The 20,000-nt window shown below is 38.3% G+C and overlaps 2 protein-coding genes across 3 annotated transcripts in view; one reads left to right on the plus strand and one right to left on the minus strand.

The window, feature by feature from the left end:
* LOC138049499 (uncharacterized) overlaps nucleotides 1-415 on the plus strand; it is a 104,729-nt gene extending 104,314 nt beyond the window's left edge. The window contains exon 4 of the mRNA XM_068895788.1: nucleotides 110-415. Coding sequence (XP_068751889.1) covers nucleotides 110-191 — 82 coding nt within the window. The 3' untranslated portion in view covers nucleotides 192-415. The remainder of the gene's footprint in view (nucleotides 1-109) is intronic.
* A 1,800-nt stretch (nucleotides 416-2,215) lies between these two features.
* LOC138049497 (uncharacterized) overlaps nucleotides 2,216-20,000 on the minus strand; it is a 20,736-nt gene continuing 2,951 nt past the window's right edge. For both annotated transcript variants that reach the window (XM_068895785.1, XM_068895784.1), the window contains exons 2-5: nucleotides 19,864-19,986; nucleotides 14,035-14,358; nucleotides 11,367-11,627; nucleotides 2,216-10,211 (exon numbers count right to left, since the gene is read on the minus strand). In XM_068895785.1, coding sequence (XP_068751886.1) covers nucleotides 6,112-10,211; nucleotides 11,367-11,627; nucleotides 14,035-14,358; nucleotides 19,864-19,966 — 4,788 coding nt within the window. In that variant the 5' untranslated portion in view covers nucleotides 19,967-19,986 and the 3' untranslated portion in view covers nucleotides 2,216-6,111. The remainder of the gene's footprint in view (nucleotides 10,212-11,366; nucleotides 11,628-14,034; nucleotides 14,359-19,863; nucleotides 19,987-20,000) is intronic.

Below are 20,000 nucleotides of genomic sequence, written 5' to 3' on the forward strand. Positions count from 1 at the left end.
AAAAAGATTCACCTGGTTACATGGCGGGATACCTCAGTGAGGTCACGGCCACCCGTGAACATACTCTAGCTAATTTGAATAACATCAGGACCAATCTCTTTCTTTGCAGAGATTGCCAAATTGCAGACTGGAAGAATCACAAAGCTACTTGTTATGTGTCCAAAGGAAGGAAAGGAAAGGAAAAATGCTGATAAGACTACATGTTTTTCATTGATGTTTTTACATTCAATTTTTATTGTGTAAAATTCAAGAAATGATACACTGAATGCTTGTCTTTCTTTTCTTATTTGGGAACTTTTTTGTGAGGTACTTTGCCAATTAGACAGGGCTTCCTCACTTTATTTTTGTTGAAACTAGGAAAACAGCTTTAATGTGATCAAAGCTGATCTACTTGTATTACAACAGAGCGGTTAAATACTTTTTTAGTTCACCTAATTGATTAATTTTCCCAATGATTGACAAATCAAGAAACTTACCTCTTGAAAAACTAACAAGTGTAAGATCCCAAAGAGAACTGGACTTGATCTCAAATCGAGTGTACTGTTACATATGACAACTCACATTCCTCTACGACGTATTCTGATTGCCAATCTAATGAGCAGAATACAGTCACTTGTTTAAAACGTTTAGTCTACTGGACTGGAGCATTAGTTGGGTTCACATTAGACCACTAAGTCTGACTTAGTAATCTCTTAAGTCGACTTGACAGGTGTGAACCGCTAAGTCACAGAAGCGTGATTTCTGTCTTAGTGTCGGCAAACTCAAACGACCTAAGCGGTTCTTAAGTCTTTTTCCAACATGACTTAAGGCTGACTTAAGAAAACCTGATACCAAAAATGTCAAAATCGTGGGTTTTATCAGATGGAGGTGGAGATGGAGATGGAGATGGAGATTCCCGTGTTAGGCGCCAAAGCAAAGAAATCACGCAACAAGTTTCTTCTCACGAACAAAATTAACTCAAGATGCTTCGCCGAGAGAACGAAACGTTAGAAGGCAATTACGCTACCGACTTTTCAACTTATGCGATGTAAGTTGCGTGGCTTGATCACTTTTTGATTGGCCAACGTAAGTGTAATTTTTGTTTTCTTATGATATTCCTCGCCGATTTCCCAACAGATCTGAAGCAGGAATGCCTCATGTTTTTAATGCGGCTTCACCACCTCAGTTTAGTCGGTCTCCTTCTCCATTTATTTGGCTGATCAACCTTTGTAAATTTAATAAAGAGACAACAGTCGCAATTACAGCGATTTTACGGCTTCTTGGTCTCATTTTGATCTCAACTTCTTCGCTAAAATGGATCGTGACTACCTCACCACGTTTATGATGTTAGTTACCTTATCTGTTAGTTTTATCGTTAATGATGACAGCTTTGCGCGGAAAGAATTTGTCTTCTACATATGTCTGAACGCTTAAGCGGACTTAGGGTGAATTGGCTTGACTTAGGCTAAGACAGACTTAGACAGACTTAGTGCCCAGTGTGAACCCACAGATTATTTAGAACTTCATATGAATGGCTGTTTGTCCAGTTAGAAAAACTACCAGAGGCTTGTTATTAGACAGGATTAAGTTGGCATCTAACAGCCAATCAGATTTAGCAGCCAACAAAGGCTTCAAAAATCCATGGTAATAGTCTACAAGACCCTTTGCCTTGCAAATTCGCACACCCTGATTGGCGTGTAAGTTTTAAAAAACTTTGTTAGGTGGCCAAGGTAAGGCGCGTCGCACTGTAAAGGCCGGGTCACACTAGGCGACAAGTCGCAGCGAGATGTCTCTGCGACAAATTGCTCCATGTGTACTACTTGCAAAACAAGTCGCTGCGACATGACGCCTGTTCGGTGCACACGTAGTGATCTCGTATGAGGGGGAATGTGAACTAGCTTTCTAATTCAATATGGCTGACCATATGGCGCTCTCTCATTAGTTCATTTATATTTTGTCGCAGCGACTTGTTGCCGGAAGTGTGCACACGATGCGACAACGCTGCTTTCGCTAATTTTGTCGCTGCGATAAGTCGCACGAATTCAAACTGGTTTGAATTCGTGCGACTGATCGCAGCAACAAAATTCTGCCGCAACGACAATGATTTTCATAAAATTAACCGTGTGTCACACAAGGCGATTTGTTGCGGCGACTTGTCCCCGCGACATGTCGCAGCGACTTATCGCCTAGTGTGTCCCGGCCTTAAAGGCACAGGATGCCTGAGCTTGGAAGCAGATTGGTTCAATTTTTATTTTATTTTAAATAAACTTCACAACAACTTGCACACTACTCCATTATCTGACATGAAAACTTACAATGACAAATAACTAAAATTAATTTGATCTTGTCTGTGGTAAGAGAGGTTATTGCAAGACTGATCTCTTCAGAAAATACATGTACTCATAGACCACTTTCATAAATGGCGACCAACTTTACATTCTTTTGTATTTATGTTAATTAGAGCTACTGCCCTCGTTTGAAAGCAAATATTCTTTTGAAATTTGCTCGTCGTAGCGAGGTTAGTAGGGCTTATTAGCATTAAAACAAAAGAATATAATTTATTTGGCCGCCATTATGAAAGAGGTCTATTCATAAAAACTTAAGCTCTTTCCAGTAGTATGCCTTCTAGTTTGCCTAGAATCCTTAACTGAGCAACTGAATTTAATTAATACAAAATAAATATTTAAAAAAACTACTTAAAATTAGTTAAAACAAAATGTAGTTGTCTTAAAATTATATCCAAGGCTTATGCAAAACTAAATGTTATATGAATCAATAAAAGTAAGAATAAACCTTCTTGCTTTGTTTTCTACTTTGTTTATAAATTGGTGTCATTCTACAATGGTGTATCACTTTTTAACCTAGCTAAAACAAAATTAATCTCTGAAACCAGGGATTTTGTTTTTTTACATTTCACAATGTAAGTGGGATTTTTAATTCATCAGTTCCTCTGTTCCAATAAAACGTTAACTTATCAAGCAATTGCAGAATTTCAGTTACTGTCAGAGAGCATGATGTCTAAAAATGACGAAAATGTCACATAGACATCGAAAAGTTGTGTTCAACTTCCCTCATTAAATTTTATATTCTTAAATGTTATAGAGTTGCTGAATAAAAGGAAACATTTTTAATTTTAAAGTAACATGGAAGTAGATGGTTTGCTAATGCTGGAATATCAGTAAAACTCAACAACTGCTTATGACTATTGCTTGAGCTTTCTGCTAACCAAGAGTAACATTAAACCACGAGATCTCCTCGCAAAATATTACTTTAGTGAATTTTTCTTTTCTTTTGGTTGCCCATTTGTTTATGTTTGTTGTTTACTTTAACATTTTTGTAAGGGTATTTTTTTCCAGAAGACTTAAAATGGGTCCAAATCATGTCATTTTTTAATCTTAATGTACCCAGCACATTGATACTTCACCGAGATACAGTTTTTGTGGATAATAATTCCTTTTTGGGTCACAAGTGCCACTTGAAGAAGCTTGGCAAGTATCAATCCTTTTCCCAAACCCTGCCGACACTAATATCTATTGTTTATCTAAGAATCTTAATGATCTTGAATTGAAGTTGAATTATGAGCTCAAAGCTGTTGCAGAATGGATGAAATCCAACAGAGTAGCACTTAGCATCCTGAAGACCAATGATCTGTCACTCTAAAGTCTTAATTTAAGTCTTTTAATTTGGTAATTGACTGTGCAAAGATTAAGCTGTAAAATACCTTGGTGTTTCTTTTGACTCAGAGCTAACCTGGAAGAATCACATTGATGAACTCTGTCTTAATTTGTCAAAAACCGTTGGTATTCTTTCTGAACTAAGGTACTATGTTAACAATGATACTGTATACTTACTATGCTTTATTGTTCGCTAATTTATCCCTTTCTCAAACATATCCAACCCATTTACTGCCAGTTACTTAGAAAAACGAATAGTTAGAATTATAACACTTTCAGAACTGGTAAACACTCAGAGCCAATTTTAAAATCTCTTAATTTGTTAAAATTTTAGCCTAAGGGCTTTAATTCACTTTTGAAATCCTTTCCTTTGTTTATCAGTGGTTTCATGAAACGATTCCTTGTTTTTCTGATTATTTCAAGCAAATTACCTCTGTTCATTCATATGCTACATGTACCCGTCGGTCACTAAATCAAGATCTTTTTGTTCCTTCTGTCCAAACAACTCAATACGGTATTTGTTCTCTTAAAATTGTTACACTGGTACTAACCTTTCGAATTCATTACCGATTAATATCAAACAAATCACTCCTTTTCCCAAATTTAGAAAAAATATAAAGAGTTTGATGATTGCTGGTTATAACAGTATTAATTAAGTTGTATATACTGTATATCATTACTTATTTACACATGTAAGTTAGTAGGGAGGGAGGTAGTAGTATTTAAACCATGAAGTAATACTTCTTATACTAAATTTATTTTTCACTGCTATATTCCTTATGTAAATTTTATTTGTTTACATTTGGAGGAAAACTAATTGCATCAGAAGAAGCAATTTTCTCTAATAAAAATTATTGGGTCCTGGTAAGGCAGTTTTTTTTCTTATTTATTGTCTTAAGCCTGGTTCCCAATTGTGTGATAAGCATAAGCAGAGGACGTTCTCACACATGAAACAAGCAAGGAAGATGGCGTAAGAATCGTAATTATTGCGCTTATGCTTAACAAGCACAAGGAAAATTTCGATTTTTGTTATGCTCGTGCTTGTGCTTATTACAGAAGTGGAAACCAGGCTTTAAAATGTTTGAGAAACCATTGCGTTCTTTTTAACCAAGTCGAATTATTTTTCACACACTACTGAATAAGGCCCACGGTATTAAGGATTTGGTTCTGTCCACCTACAATAGCTTCCACATGCACCAAATGTTTTTACAGTAACTCTTTTTATGGGGTTAATTAGTTTTTTTGAACCGGAATTTTTTTGGTAATCTTGGGTGTTTCAGGGAGGAGTCGAACAGGAACCTTTCCATGTAAAGCTTTGACGTACACGGTATTTACAACTTCAGTGTTACCACTCTTAGAGAGGTTAGAGGCTGTGTGTGACTGGCAACGAGTGTTTGTGTATTCCTCCAAGGGAAAATCTTGTTTTATTGCTTGACTGGAAAGACCAGACCAAAGTCATTTGAGTGCGTATCATGCGAGAATCCCTAAAACTATCGTACCAGCACAAGGCAAATCGTTCGTTCGTATAAAACAAAGCAAATCGTAAGTTATAAGTGTAGTGTGCGACGATATTATTAATACGCAGATTGCCAATTTTGTTTGGTAGAAACCGAGTCAGGCCTCACAGCCTCAAGGTGGAGGTCTCAGTTTACCTCGTCTTCATGTCGTATGTACTCTTTTGGGTCACACTGGTTAGTCAACCAAGGTCTTAACCTCAATACCACAGGTAGATGGTAACATTTCTTGCTTGCTTTACGGCCTTTCTTCGTGTGCTTTGAGAGCAATTTCCTCTCTTTAATTTTGAAAATACAACACTGTTTCGCCTAACTGGGAGGCAGGAGGCAGAAATGGGAGAAAACTAAGGACCACAATAAAACTATCCGTTAAATTGGCGTAAAAATTGTAAATGGTAAACGCTTTGTAGTGGAATTCCACTCAGCTATCAAGCTAGCTTACAGGCTGCAAGGAGTGACGTGAAATGAGACAATACACAGCTAAAATCTCCATTTGCCAGAGGGCACCCCACTGGATATTAACACTGCATGCAGGGGGAGAGTTAAACTTTGGCTCACCAAAGGTAACTTTAACACGGCATAAGCGCAAGCAAATCAAAAGCCCAATTTGTAAGGTTTGAAAAGGATGGGAGAGCAATATTTAATAATAACTATTGTATTATTGTCAAACTTAGACAGTTAACAACAAGGATTAATAATGAAGTAACCTCTAATTCATCTCAAACTTATCTTAGTTAAAAGAATCTCCTGACCAAGCCAAAAGACGTAGTTGACCCTAAAGTGAGCTAGCTGAAAGTGAAAGGCCTCGAAATCCAATGAAAACCAAAATGCAAGATCAAGACAGAAGCACCTTGCCAACAACGCTTCGGCTTCTGACATTCCAAAAAAACAGAGAACGTCAATTGTACTCGAACAAATGAGTAGTGGTGTTTTTCGCTTATTGATTACCACTCCTGATAAGGTGCCAGTTGGTCGAGAAAAATCGTCAGTTTCTCTCCTCTCTCTGCAAACATGGCCCAGAAAAAAGCCTTTTTGCTGGTGGCTTTGTTTAAAGCCCCAAGAACGCCGCATTCCTGTACTACGTTAAAGACTTCTGGGCTTTGAATTTGACAATCAACAGTAAGGCTTTTGTCGTAAACAACTAGCATCTGTAACGGGTGACTATTTAGAGTTTGGGTTTGAATTTTGACAATGAACTCATTACGACTGTTACATTTAGGTTTAGGACCTGTTCCAATACCTTTTAAATGATCTCCAAATGTCCGTGTATGAGGAATTTTTGGGTCGCTCAAAGGAACTGTCTTAACTGTGACGGAAAAACGACTTTTCAAAGCATTACACAATGTCTTGTGCGTGGGCCAGTGTTTACGTTGACATTCTTTACAGCAATAACATGCAATGTGACAATTCGTACATTTTAAAAGGCGTTGTACTTCATCTTTTGAGCGACGGCAGAACGTACAACCATTGTAAATTCGCCCAACAACCTCCCTGGGGTGGTACATGCCTTCTTCGTTATTAAATTCTTTGTTTTCCTTCAGAATGGGAGGATGAGAATAAACCTGGTTTTCTCCTGGTGGAAGTAGAAAACCGATACACTTGACACACTCGGGTGTTAAACCTTCACAGGAAAGGCTGTCACTCATATCCGGATGCTGCAGCCATGGGCCACTGTGGTCTCGAACGGTGTTCGATTCCAGTTGCATGCGACCTGAATAATTTGCACCTATAAAGATACCACCGCATTTGTTCCCCGAGATTAAATTTCTTCTTATGATTGCTGATGTTCGTGTTTTAGCCTGAATACCCCAAAGTCCATTTTCAAATATCCTGTTTTCGGAGACTAAAAGAGAAGAGTCGCCATCCAAGGAAATACCATGGGGTCCGTTGTGATGGATATCATTGTTGTGTATCACTATATTGTTCTCATTGTCCTGGGCATAAATGCCCTCCCTTGCGTTTTCAAAAATCATATTTCCGTTTATATCGCATTCTCCAGCATGTGGGCCAATTAAAATGCCATGAAAACCACAGTTGTATATCCTGTTTTCGATTGCAACAAGTCTTCCCCCTTCTCTAGCTTCTAAACCCACTTGGTGGTTCTTGTAGACTTCACATTTCCTGACCTCCGATTGCGATCCTTCAGCAACAACCAAAACGCCTCCACCACCACAGTCATGAACTGAACAGTATTCAATGAGGGCAGAACTTCCACCATCTATACACACACCGGGAAAACCTGCAATACCAGAAATGGATTCCGGGTCTCCAAATTTACCAGTGCGATTGCATTCAGGTTTTCCTAAGGACGTTGATATGCATCCTTGCCCACCATCACATTCTGGAAACTCCTCACAACTGAAGTACCCTCCAGAAACTTCACAATGGTTTATATGAACAGCACTGTCCTTTCCAATGCACAGTAGACCAACGTTACCCTTTGGCAAAACAATGTTCTCAAAGTAGGTCCTGCTGAAAACTTTAAAGACCTCTTTGACCCTCAAGACGGCTCCCCGTCCTAACCCGACGATCTGTAGGTTGGTAAAGATGACCAAATGATTTAAATTGTACTCTCCTTCGTGCAATAAAAGAGTTTCATTAGCTTGTGTGGTCAAAGCGAAAGCCAACTGAGTTTCGTTCATCACCTCTCGAGTTGTAAGCCCTAGTTCCAGTGGAATCATTCCACAAAATGTTTTGTCGGAATGAAGATTGGGGTCTATGTAAAGGGCAAATGCCACCATTGCTTTCTTTTGTGCCATCCGTTGAGTTGACCCTTTTTTCACAAATTCGTCAAGAGCCCAAACCTTACGTTGCAATGCCTTGCTGAAGTTGGGCATCAAAGAAAGACACTTGTCACAGTCTTCAAGAGCTTTGTGAGGCTCACCAAGTTTTAAATAACACAGAGATCGGTTGGAGAAGAGTCGATGGTCACCAGACCACAAACCAATCGCTTTTGAATACAGTTCCGAAGCCTCCCCATATTTGCTTTGTTGTACTGCATAATTCCCTTCACATCTGAGCTGGTTTGCCTTCTTTTCCCGTTCCTGTCGAGAATTATCTTCCTCCTGCATGGAATCAAACTCTACTTGAGGATGCCGCATACAGTGAGAAATAAGCTTGCAATCTCTGTCTCTCAATGGGACATCAAGGAAATAATCTGGAAGAGAGTTATTGTCTTGAGCTGACGTTTTGTTCACAAGCAAGTCCAGTTTCATTTTCTGCATTTCTTGGGCTTTGACTTTCTCTTGGGAAACTGCGAAGAAAATCCCTGCTTCGTTAAAAATTCGAATGATTTCATCGCTACATAGAAAAGACCCTTTTTGCTTCGTGGATAAGCTACGCAAATGCTCTTGTAAGTAAGTGGCATGCAAAGATAGCTTACCCCATAGATGCAGTGATGGCGGATTGTCCACACTGAAAACGGCATCTTCGACGAAACTCTGGCACACTGATGCTGGTGAAAGTGTATGAGTTAATGCAAAGTAAAGGACACGAACTGCACAAGAAAGAACTTTTAGTTTTGTTTCTTTCTCCAGTTGAAAACGGATCACTTCTTGCACTAGTCGATGAACGCTGAATGAATTTGTTGCATACCTTTGAAACAGCGAAAACTTAGTTAGGAGGGAGACTATTTCGGCTTGATCACACGAGCTGCCATCAAAACTAGAATGGTCCTCCTTGCTTATTTCCACGTTGATCATTTCGTATGGAATGTCATCTGGGCCAAAGAACGCACAAACCTGCATCACTAGAGAGGGTGCTTTCCCAATATCCATCTCCTCTGACATGCAAGTTATGTGATCGAAATTTAACAGCCACGTCGTGTGGACAGCCAGCCTCTCAGGAGAGGTGTTTTCCACAAGATTTCGAGCTTTCTGTTTTTTTAAAAGAAGCAGTTTTTGTTTTTCATATTTCTTCACATACTCTTTCATGGGCAGCCTGAGGCATCGAATGTAAGCTCCAGCTTGATCAAGAGCCAAGGGAAGTCCTCCAAGCTCACGGACCAGCTTACGCGCCTCTTTCTCATCATCAGCCTTTCCGCTTCGCATTTTTAAGAACTGAATGCCTTCATCTTCTGTCAAACACTTCAATTCAATGCAACATTGCTCTTCGATTCCTATTTCTTCACTTATCTCAGCCACTTCCCTTCTGGTAGTAATGATAACGTGACCACGAGCCGAGTGTTTCCAGTGCCCAGTGAGCAGCTTTTTCATGTCAGGTGACATTTCCAATTCGTCAAGATTATCCACGACCAATACCCACAATTCTTTCTGTTTTCCGAACCACTGAAGCGTTTTTGACAAGGAGACGGAAAAATCATTTTCAGCGAAAGTTCCTATTTGCCGTGCTACTTCACCGAGAGACCTTTGAAAAATGTCATTACTTTCCCCGGAAATCCAAAAAATGCCACCTGGATATTCTTTCTCGTGCTGACAAAGAAACTCTACGGCGAGAGAGGTTTTACCCACACCACCAAGCCCACAAATGGCTGAATGAATACAACCATTTTTGGTATTTTTTGAATGCGATGCAATGGCTTCTAACTCATTATGGCGACCACAAAAGCAGAGATTTCGACTGGGTACTTGAACAATTTTAGTGTCCCCAACTGCATCAAACCTTCCCTTTTCTAGTGCCTTGACCCTAGAATCTAAACGGGAGTGTTCAATTTTTAAAGCCCCTACCTCTGAAGTAAGAGAAGCCTGTTGGTCTTTAACAGACGACACAGTCGCCTCTAGATTACTCTGACCTTCTTCCAAAAGAGAAATGTTTTCGCTACAATCATCTTGACGCTTCTCAATTTTCTTTATGCCTTCAGAATTGTCTGCAATTGCAGCCGACATTTCCCGCTGTTTTTCTTCTATACGCATAAAAAAATTAGCAGCTTCATTCTTGAAGCTCTGAAGGGCATCGCTGAGCTTCTTTTGTTCATCCACACTTGTTGCTTTCAGGTCCTCCAATTCTTTTTCTAGGCTTGCAACCTCTACGGTGACGAGGTTCATCAGGTCTCTGTCTACAGGACAGCCCATGCAGAGCGTTAACCCTATCAATACAATTACACAAAAATTGCAATTTACGACAAGTGCGTACGTTTATGTATTAATCCTGTTAAGCGATGCATGCATTTAAGCCAAGTTCTTTGAGTGCTGTTTTTGCATTGCTGTGTGCGTGTGCACCCCCTGCACCCTCTCCCAAGATCCGCCCCTGATTATAATATTCAAGAAACAATCGGATGAAGTGGGTAGTGGGTGGGGAGAGACTGCGAGGCTACTTACTTGTTGACAACATGCAGAAACAATGTTTAAAAACGTCGCATCACCAAGCATTGTCATCATCATCATCATCACATCTTTATTTACCCATGGATTTTTTAGAGTAGCTAATATCTCCGAGCATTTACCCATTTACACCGGGAATTCCATGTGCCCCTACACTTTGCGAATAGTGTGTGGGTTCTTTTACGTCCCACACAGAGCTCGAACATTGAAAGGTTGTGAGACTGGGTCTACGGTTTATCCTCTGTATCCGAGAAGACTTGAGAGTCTAATCATTTGCAGATGCAGCACTTTGGTAAAGGTACAACTTATTTAACGTCGGAAGCCGACGGTGCGCCCATTTTACCCAGCTCTTTCCATTAGTGCTCCGTTTTAAGGGTATTTACAGTTAGCTGAAGCTACACAGAATGGAACGAAGTCGAAGCAAGGATGCGAGGTCACTAGGGATCAAACTCGGGACCTCTCGCACAGAAGGCCGTGTATATACTAACCAACTGTGCAATCCTTACTCCTCTGTTGCCCAACGCTTTGCGAATAGGTTTGAGAAAGAAATAGACTATTTGCTTTCTCAGTTATTTTAAGACCCTACTAGTCCGGCGGGAGTTTTTATCCCGTGGCCTCCCACATTTACTACAGTCTCCCTCTCTCTAAAGTCCGACTGGTGTGATGCTGAAGGACTACTAGTTAAAAAGCAGAGCAAAGAAGACCAAAAGAGGGACAAGACGCAAATCTCCTATAACCGGCAATCTACAGATAGCGAGTTAATCCCCAGCTTCAACGCTTCTGACGATCAAAGGACATGATTATACAATTATGATATGCAAGAAACAACCGGCTACTGAAGTGTTGAAAAGAGTTTATCTTTCGGCTCTAGCTAGCGAGAAGCACACTGCAGCGGCGAGCGTACATAACATACAACCAACCTTTAGTCTCCCAGTCTCGAAGTTCATCAACTTGCTTATCTTCATCTGCTTTCGGGAGTCCCAGAGAACGAAGCATTGTCTCCATTACTTGAAAGCAGCTCACAAAATCAACACCCGTCCAATGATCGAAATTACAGTGGCCCCACTCATTTCTCACTTTAGAGCGAACATCCTTGGCATTTGCTTGAATGGCAGCCTTAAAACATGACGCGTTGGCAAGAATTCCTAACACTGCTGACAATTCACAAGTGTTGTCAAAACCTGCAAATAAGTGCACGAATTTGAAAGGTTTGAGCAAGAAAATCAACTCTAATCAGAATTTGTTCAAGATATTGAATTATGGGTAGTTGTGTCCCCTTACATGAATCCTGTCACGTATTGCTTATTGCTACAGAATGGCCTTAGGTAGTCCATGGGTGTGCGTCCTGGCCTTTGTCATCTGCATCATTTCTGGTTGTGATCTTCCCCATGCATGACAGATGACAAAAGTCAATTGACCATTTCCAATGCTACATGTACTGTATATTGAGAACATACAAAAGGGGGAACCTCCCCCTATGATACTTAAGTAGAATGATGGTAATGCATTTTTAGCATTATTCAGAATGATTTTCCCTCAAAACTATGTGTTTTTACATGTAAAGTGCCCGTTACCGGGTGGAAAACCAGTTGCTTGGCGGCGGACAAAAGGACTACAGAAAAATCAGAGTCCTAGGTAAGATTCGAACCTATGACCTCTGTGACACCACTTTGATGATCTACCCATTGAGCTAGGTGGGAGGGAGAGCTCCCCAGCTCCCCAGGAGTTTTAGTAGCTCAATGGATAGAGCATCCAACCTGTGCTACCGAGGTCGTAGATTCAAACACTGCCTAGGACTCAGATTTTGTCAGTTGCCCTTTTGCCTGTCGCTAAGCAATTCCTTTCCATAGTTCTCCGGTCCTCTTCACAACTGATGATTAATGACTCAAGTTCTAATGTTCAGTATACATAATATATTCGCAGCAATGTCTTTAGGTGCAGTGGCCTATGTAGTAGCACTTTTTTTACTTTTAGTCTGTCATATGTCTTAACCCTTTGACTCCCAGGATTGATTGGTATGTTAGGTCTCCCCACAATTTCAATAAGATGTCAGTCAGACAGGTATTGAGAATGAAGAATTTTATCAGCTTAAGAGGTGCGATCTTGATATAACACCAAATTCTCATGATTACTCAACAAAGAAATCCATGGTACTAGTTAGGAGAATCAACATTTCGATTGTGGGAATGAATGGGATAATTTGTCCCTGGTGCCCAAAAATACCCTCCCACCACTCCTACTTTCAATCAATCAATCGATCAATCAATACTTTATTTGATAAAGCAGGTCAATAAAATTGGCAACTATACAGCTGATGTGGACCTGCTATATTGCTAAGAACAAATTATTCAAAAAAACATCTACAATATATTAGCTAAACATACATCATCTAAAAATTTCATGAATAGGTAGGACTTACTATAGGAATTTGAAGAATACCTAAAATTGACTAAAATAAATTGTTAAAAATCACAAATTACAGAGCACTATTTATGGAAATTGATATCCCTTATTAGATTTTTAATCGCTTTAAGTTTCCTTTGAAAGGTCTTAGGGTTGTCATGTTGTTTGATAACATCAGGAGGGCACGTATTCCAAGCGACTGCTGCTCTATGTGTAAAAGATCTATGTCCTATTTCTGTCCTTGGTCTAGAGACATCAAGGGGCTTCAGAGGGCCAATAAAAATTACAGCATCAGTTTTACCCTCATGCAAAATTAGCTTAGTCTTTAAACACCAAGAATGTAGCGGGACCAAAATCTCCTGATGGGATATGACAACCTCATCGGTTGAGCTACCAATGGTAAATATGGTGGTGTCATCTGCGAACATGAACGCTTCACCACTCTTAATATTATTACCTGGGAGATCATTTACATTAAGTGGTGAAAAGTCTAGGGCCCAACAATGAGCCCTGAGGGACCCCAATTTTCACTAGTATTATTTAGATTCCGAAAACTCACCAAGGATTTGTGTTGTTTGTCTTCTACTTGATAAATAATTCGTCAACCATACCCACAAATCTCCAGTGACTCCTACACCCTTTAATTTTTCTCCCAAAACAGTGTAGTCGACACAATCGAAAGCTTTCCTATTAGTAAAATCTATGAACAAAATACCCACTTTAAAACCTCTATCAAAGGTTGATTTCCAGGTTTCTGTGAGGTGTAAAAGGAGCCTTTTGGTAGAGTATCCTTTTCTAAAGCCCCATTGTTTATTAGACAAGATATTGTGGGAGGCCAAGTGACCTGCAAACCAGCCGTTCTAAAATTTTACTAGGAATGCTTAAGAGGGAAATGGGTCAAAAGTTGTTAACATCTAACCTACTTCCCTTCTTAAAAACAGGAGACTAAGGATCTTTTCCAGCTGGAAGGGAAGTGAAAATCTACCATACTCTTCATACAGATCTCACACAGGCCTTGCACAGCAGAGGTACCAGCCAGTTTTAGGTCTCTTGAAGAGATACAGTCTTACTCACCCGCTTTTAGACTAATTGCTCTTGGAAGACCCTTGTCATCAAGCACATTAGACCACAATATTGAGTCAGATTATGCAGCTAATCATTATAAAATAACCGTTCAATTCTTACCGGTGAACTTGGCCATGTGAGGTTCAAGATACAGCTTTCCCAGTTCTTCAGCAGAACTGACTTTGCAGTCATATTTTGCTAATTTCTTCTTAAATCGACCCCAGTTATTGTTAATACTTCCATAGTTCAACTGAAATGCTCCATCTTGTTTTAAATGGCTCCCGTAAACCTGTGTGTTAAGTCCATGTGACCTATTCAATGCAGTATAGTGTTTTGGTATTTCCTGAGCCACGAAATCTCGGAGCACTGGTAACAAAAGCTTGATCAAGCAAATACCAATCACCACCCATCTCTTGTGGTTGTCATCAAGGTCAAAACTGCTGACTGGCAGATTAAAAAATCAAAGGCTCTATGAGCCAAGTTGTGAATGAAGAACAGTGTACAGGTCAGCAATGGCTAAGAATTGGGACCCTGGGGTCTTAGTTTTTGTAGTATGAAAACTATGACTAAGGTCTTAGCTTGAAATCATAGTTTTTGTAATTTTGATTTGCATTTATTTTTTAGGTAAAATTATATTTTACATCAATTGCAGTGATTAAAACTTCAGAAGAGACATCCTGTTGATTTAATTTCACAGATTTCAGAATCTTGATTGCTTCCTTCAGAAAACTGTAGTAAGCCAAAAATTAAATTCTTTCATTTTCCCCAGCACACAGCCATAAGTCGTTCACTGCGCATGTATGCATTCATGATTTAAAGAGTTATTATTTGAGGGTGGCGTGGGTTCCACAGTAATCCCCAGGGATAGTGAAAGGCTGTTTATAGTTTTTGGCTTAGTGGCCTGGCCTACAAATGGCACAGACTCTGCCACTGATCCTGTATGGATACAAACATCAATGCTTTCATCATGTAAATGATGTTATTGAAATGTAAGTACAGTAGCCAGTTAAAATAAGAACAGATTCACAAGTGTGTATCAAAGTAAGCAATTTGGGGGTCCGGACAATCTGTGAGCCAGCGAGCCATGTGAGCCATTGGAAAATAATTAATAGATTGCACATGCTCACTAGCTAACCAAGTTGAGACTCTGGCATGGCTTAGATGTACCACATGTGTGGGACATTTGGGGTGGCTTTTAAAGTTTAACCTCCATCCCAGACATCAGCACTGCACTGATGAGGCCCAGAAGGCCAAAACAATATGGTCTGCAGTTAGGAAAAAAATTTATATTTTTACGGCGATTTAGTATGTTTTGCAGCTGGAAAATTCTTGTGATGTTTAGTCCGCAGTTCAGTTGCGGTCACCATGTTATGTTGGACGTGCAAGAGTCTGTGTCAAGGGAGATCAACAAATTTTGACTTTCTCTCCCCTCCTTATATGGACTTTCTCTCCTGCTTCAATCTTGCGAATCGCTCGGTGTGCTCCTGACTGGTCTGAAGAAGAACTTTCAATCCTTTACAATCTTGTTAGAAAGTTAGCAACAAGCCTGTACGGACTCCTTTAAAGTAGTTTTTTTCGGTTGCCTTGCATTAGAACCTAAAATTTATATTTTTGGTCTGATGAACATGCATGTTTTCAAGAGATCTACAGGTACTACTTGTTATGTTGGTGATGAGGGATAAGCATTATGTAGGGGTCTTCAGAGAGCAAAAGGTGACAACACCAAAAACAGTTTGCACAGGTGTCAACCTCTGGGGATCTAAAATCTAGCAGATGTTTTTCCATCTGGTATCCCCAAACCCCCCCTCCCCCCATGATCAACCCACCAACTCCCTCACTCCCCAAAAAATGCACCCACCCATCCCCCTGCAGCTCCTTCAAAATACAAGAATAATCTACTGCCTCCACCATGTAAATCTTGAAAGGGAAATTTGCAGGAAGGGCACTTGTGTCAAGAATGTTTATTGGTTAAACGGAGATCCAATCAAACAATCGGTTACGTAGCCATGAAAGAAACCCGGAGATGAAGAAATGCATTAAGAAACAATGAAACAAGTTTGAAAAAAGCTCCAAGGCAACTTTGCCCAACTTCTGGCAGTCAAGTCAAAAAATGGAGTGGGAACCCTGCCCTTACCAAACCAACCTTATTTTTAACCTGGTTTGAATCTGTTTGAATGCTATTTTAACTATTTGCACACTAGTTTAAGGTCATCATACTCTATTTTAATCCTATTTTGTGAAAATTGAAAACTAGTGCCATGTATTTAAAATGTAGTTAAATAGAAGTTAAACACTACTTAATGACCACTGATAGAATGAGTTCAGCTATTTGTAATCTATTTCTCAGAATAATAGGTTCCAAATAGGTATTTGCAATCTATTTATACACCACACGTTTCAAAATAGTTTAAAATATGCTATTTAAATACTAATTACAAGGCAACTACGAAAAAGTTGATGATTTAAAAGTGGTTGTGAAATATTCTTTACAAAAATAGTAATTAAATAGTCTAGTTGAAATCTATTTCAAATGTATGGCATTCATAAATCTCCTAAATAGGAATAAAATAGTCTATTTAAAACTAGTTTGAACTTGAAAGAAGTATTTGAAAGGTATTTTCAAATTGCTGAGTATACTCGAATCATTAAAATTTTTCAAACAAATTTTTAATAACCTATTTAATACCTATTTAAAATGGGCAACCATCATAAAGCTTCAAAATAGGGATAAAATAGTCTATTTATAACTATTTCAAATTGGAAAGAATAATTTAAAGGTACTTTTGAATTGCTGAGTATACACTCGAATCATGATAATGAGCTTGATGCTGGAATAATGTGAGTGAATACAGTCTGTATTTGAATGCAAGAAATCTGAAGGTCAAAAGAGTCTGGCCTTCCAGGCCTTAAGATTCAAGCCAGGCTTGACCAGGCTTTATTGAATTTGCAGGCCAAAAATGTGTAAGTCTTCAAGATTATACGGACATTGACTGCAATTTAGTGTAACAGTGTCTGAATAGTGACCAGTGACCTTAACCAAACTCTGTGGGTTCAATTGAACTGTCTTTCAAGTAACAATCTTGATGGTGTCTTGCAAAATACGATGATGTTATGGTTTAACGGCCAATTACATGTATCTTTAATGTAGCTACGTAAACATTATATTATATCTCACACTTGAACATGAATATTATATTGACTGTTCCCAAATTTGACACCTGAGACTAAACCTTTGCATGATTATTCTTAGATGTACAGAGTCTCTGATAAAAGAGCTATGTAAATGATTTAAGCTAGTCCATCTCATTCTATGATGCAAAACTAAAGTACAGCTGGGATTTTATGGGAATCTTTACGAATTCTACTCAATGATTCAACTTGAGGGTGACCCTTGAGTGAGTTGAAATTCTTGAGAATTTTGTGCAATAGTACTGAATGTGCCAGTGAGACAATAATCAAAGTTTAAGTGCCCTTTTAGGATTTGATTTCATCTTGTGCCTTAAAAATGAGCTTTAACTTCAACCTTCAATACATGTGTAACAAGGTTTGGTCTTATTCAAAGCATGCCATTGTGAATGCGATATTCTTTGAGTTAATTCACTACTCGTAATATATGTACTTTGCTTAAACAATGTCCTTTATCTGTACACGGAGAAATGAAAAAGAATTTAAAGCTTTTATTCTGATGTATTCTATAGATTGTGACATTAATATCATCAACGGATTACCTTGTTTGATGCTCTCATAATCGGCCTTATTACAAAAGGAAAATGATGCATTACACACTCCAATTCAGTACTTAAGCCTTTCAATGAACTCTGGTATATTTCAAATCTTGCCAATTTATTGAATCCGTGGAAAGATTGTCATCCTCCGCCATCTTGAATAACAGAAAGACCGGACTGGAAACTAGTGAGCCCTTTTCGTTTTGGTCAGCAGTCAGTGGTAACCAGTCCAGCTCTTACAGATTTTGGGCGGTTTTATTCAAACGATCTACGATCACACTTTCGTGCATGGTGACGATATTTTGGTTAGTTTTACTCTTTAAATCCTGATCCAGGCAAGGAAATGCTTACAACACCTCAAGTAAAACGGTAAGCGTTAACTTTAAGCGAATAACATTTGATTTGATGCCTTATTGTCTTTAAAATGAGGAACGGTTTACCTGTATGTATTTTCACACCTTCGAGTCAATTTGTGAAGCAAGGATACTCAATTTGACTTAAATGCTATAATCCTGTGAAAAAATTGGTAAACCTTTAATGAAGAACAATAAAGTTTTAGAGCAAATGGTGAAGCAAATGATTTGGAAAACAAGTGCTCTCGCCTCATACCGCAAGTTGTATGTATACGATTGACAAATGATTTGATTCCTCGTAAAAATGCTAAATGCTGTCACTTTAACTATTGTAATCAATGCAGAAAATGCCTGAGAAAGCTATTATTGACGTTTGTAAGTAAAGAGATCCAAATTTATGAGTTTACTCTTCACACACTTTAGTTGTAATAGAAATGATCAGTGATTTAGAGGAATCACTACATGCATCATTGAAGTATAATAATACTGTATGTTTTTTAAAGTTGCCATGAATAAGTATATTAAGAGACACTTCCTGAAAAAAATCTTTGATGGGACAGCAGGGAAATTAAGGTCCTTTACAGCAGACAAAAATGCTTAGCATCCAATTGTCTCCTCAACCAGTTATGGTTTGATGTATTTAAGGATCTCTCTTTGCAGACTTGTTTTAGTTCTGTGTTTTATCTGAAACGCTTAAAAGCTTTTTTCGTATTTAAATTTAAAACAAGAATCAAGATTTGGGTTGGCGAGGAAAGCTGTAAAATCTATAACTGACGTATGTGGGAGCTACTGATAGCAGACAAAGCATTTACGAATCTCTTGTTTCTGTATACAATCAGCCATATCAAGATTCTAAGCTATTTGTATTGGAATAGGTTTTAAATAGCTATAAATTATTAAAATAGCTGCAGGAATAGGTAACAGTATAATACACAATATTCTTCTGTGTTTTTATGGTGCTTATTTAAAACCTATTTGAAAAATTGTTTTTAACCTGTTTTTAGCCTAGTTTAGAGCTATTCTTATTAGAATAGGTTTTAAATGGCTGTAAATTAAAATTTAAATAGCTGTAGAATAGGTTTTAAATATACAATATTCTTTTGTGTTTTAATTATGTGCTTTAATTAAAGCACATTTGAAAAATGGGTTTTAACCTGTTTTTCACCTAGTTTGATGCTATTTTGGTTGAAATAGGCTGAAAATAGGTATAAAATAGAAAAAAAATAGCTGCAGAATAGGTTTTAAATATACAGTATTCTTCTGTGTTTTTATGATGCTTTAGCTAAAACCAACTTAAAAAGGTGATTTTAAACTGTTTTTCACCTATTTTGAAGCTATTTTATTTGAACTAGCTTTCAAATAGGCATTACAACTACATTTTAAATCTTTACAAGGCTGGTTGTCATAATATTTAAAACTATTTGAAACATAGTTGAAACCTATTTGGAGCCTTATTTGCAGAGATGGATAAGTTTCTCATGTATTTTCAAAATAGTTTTCAAATGTGTTTTAATTAGGTTAAAACACCATTAAAAACAGTTCAAAACTGCATCAAAACTAGACTTTAAATAGTATTTAAACCATATTTTGCGATAAACAACCAAAATAGTTCCCAAATAGGTTCCAAATATATTTTAAATATACCTCAAAAATAGCATAAAAATAGTTTTAAAATAGTGTTCTGTTTTGTAAGGGTGTGAAGGCCAGATAATAGTAGCATGCAACACTTCCACCTCCAATTTTTTCACAAGGCTTGCAACTATGGCTCACATGGCTTGGATGGCTCGCTGGCTTGCACTGTGTCCTAACTTGTAATTTGGCTTTAACAGAAAGATTGCAGGTTGTTCGTTTCAATAATTATTGAATCTTACCAACAGCAGATGAGGGAGCAGCTAGAACTATAGGTACAACTGGTGGTCCTGGTAGTCTTGTTGGCATGGTGACAACTGAACGCTTACTATGACCAGTTGCCATGGTAATCTCAAAGTTGTAATCTGAAATAAGAATT

This window comes from Montipora capricornis, chromosome 5 (genome assembly GCF_036669925.1).
Source record: "Montipora capricornis isolate CH-2021 chromosome 5, ASM3666992v2, whole genome shotgun sequence".
In the NCBI taxonomy this organism is placed as follows: Eukaryota; Metazoa; Cnidaria; class Anthozoa; order Scleractinia; family Acroporidae; genus Montipora; species Montipora capricornis.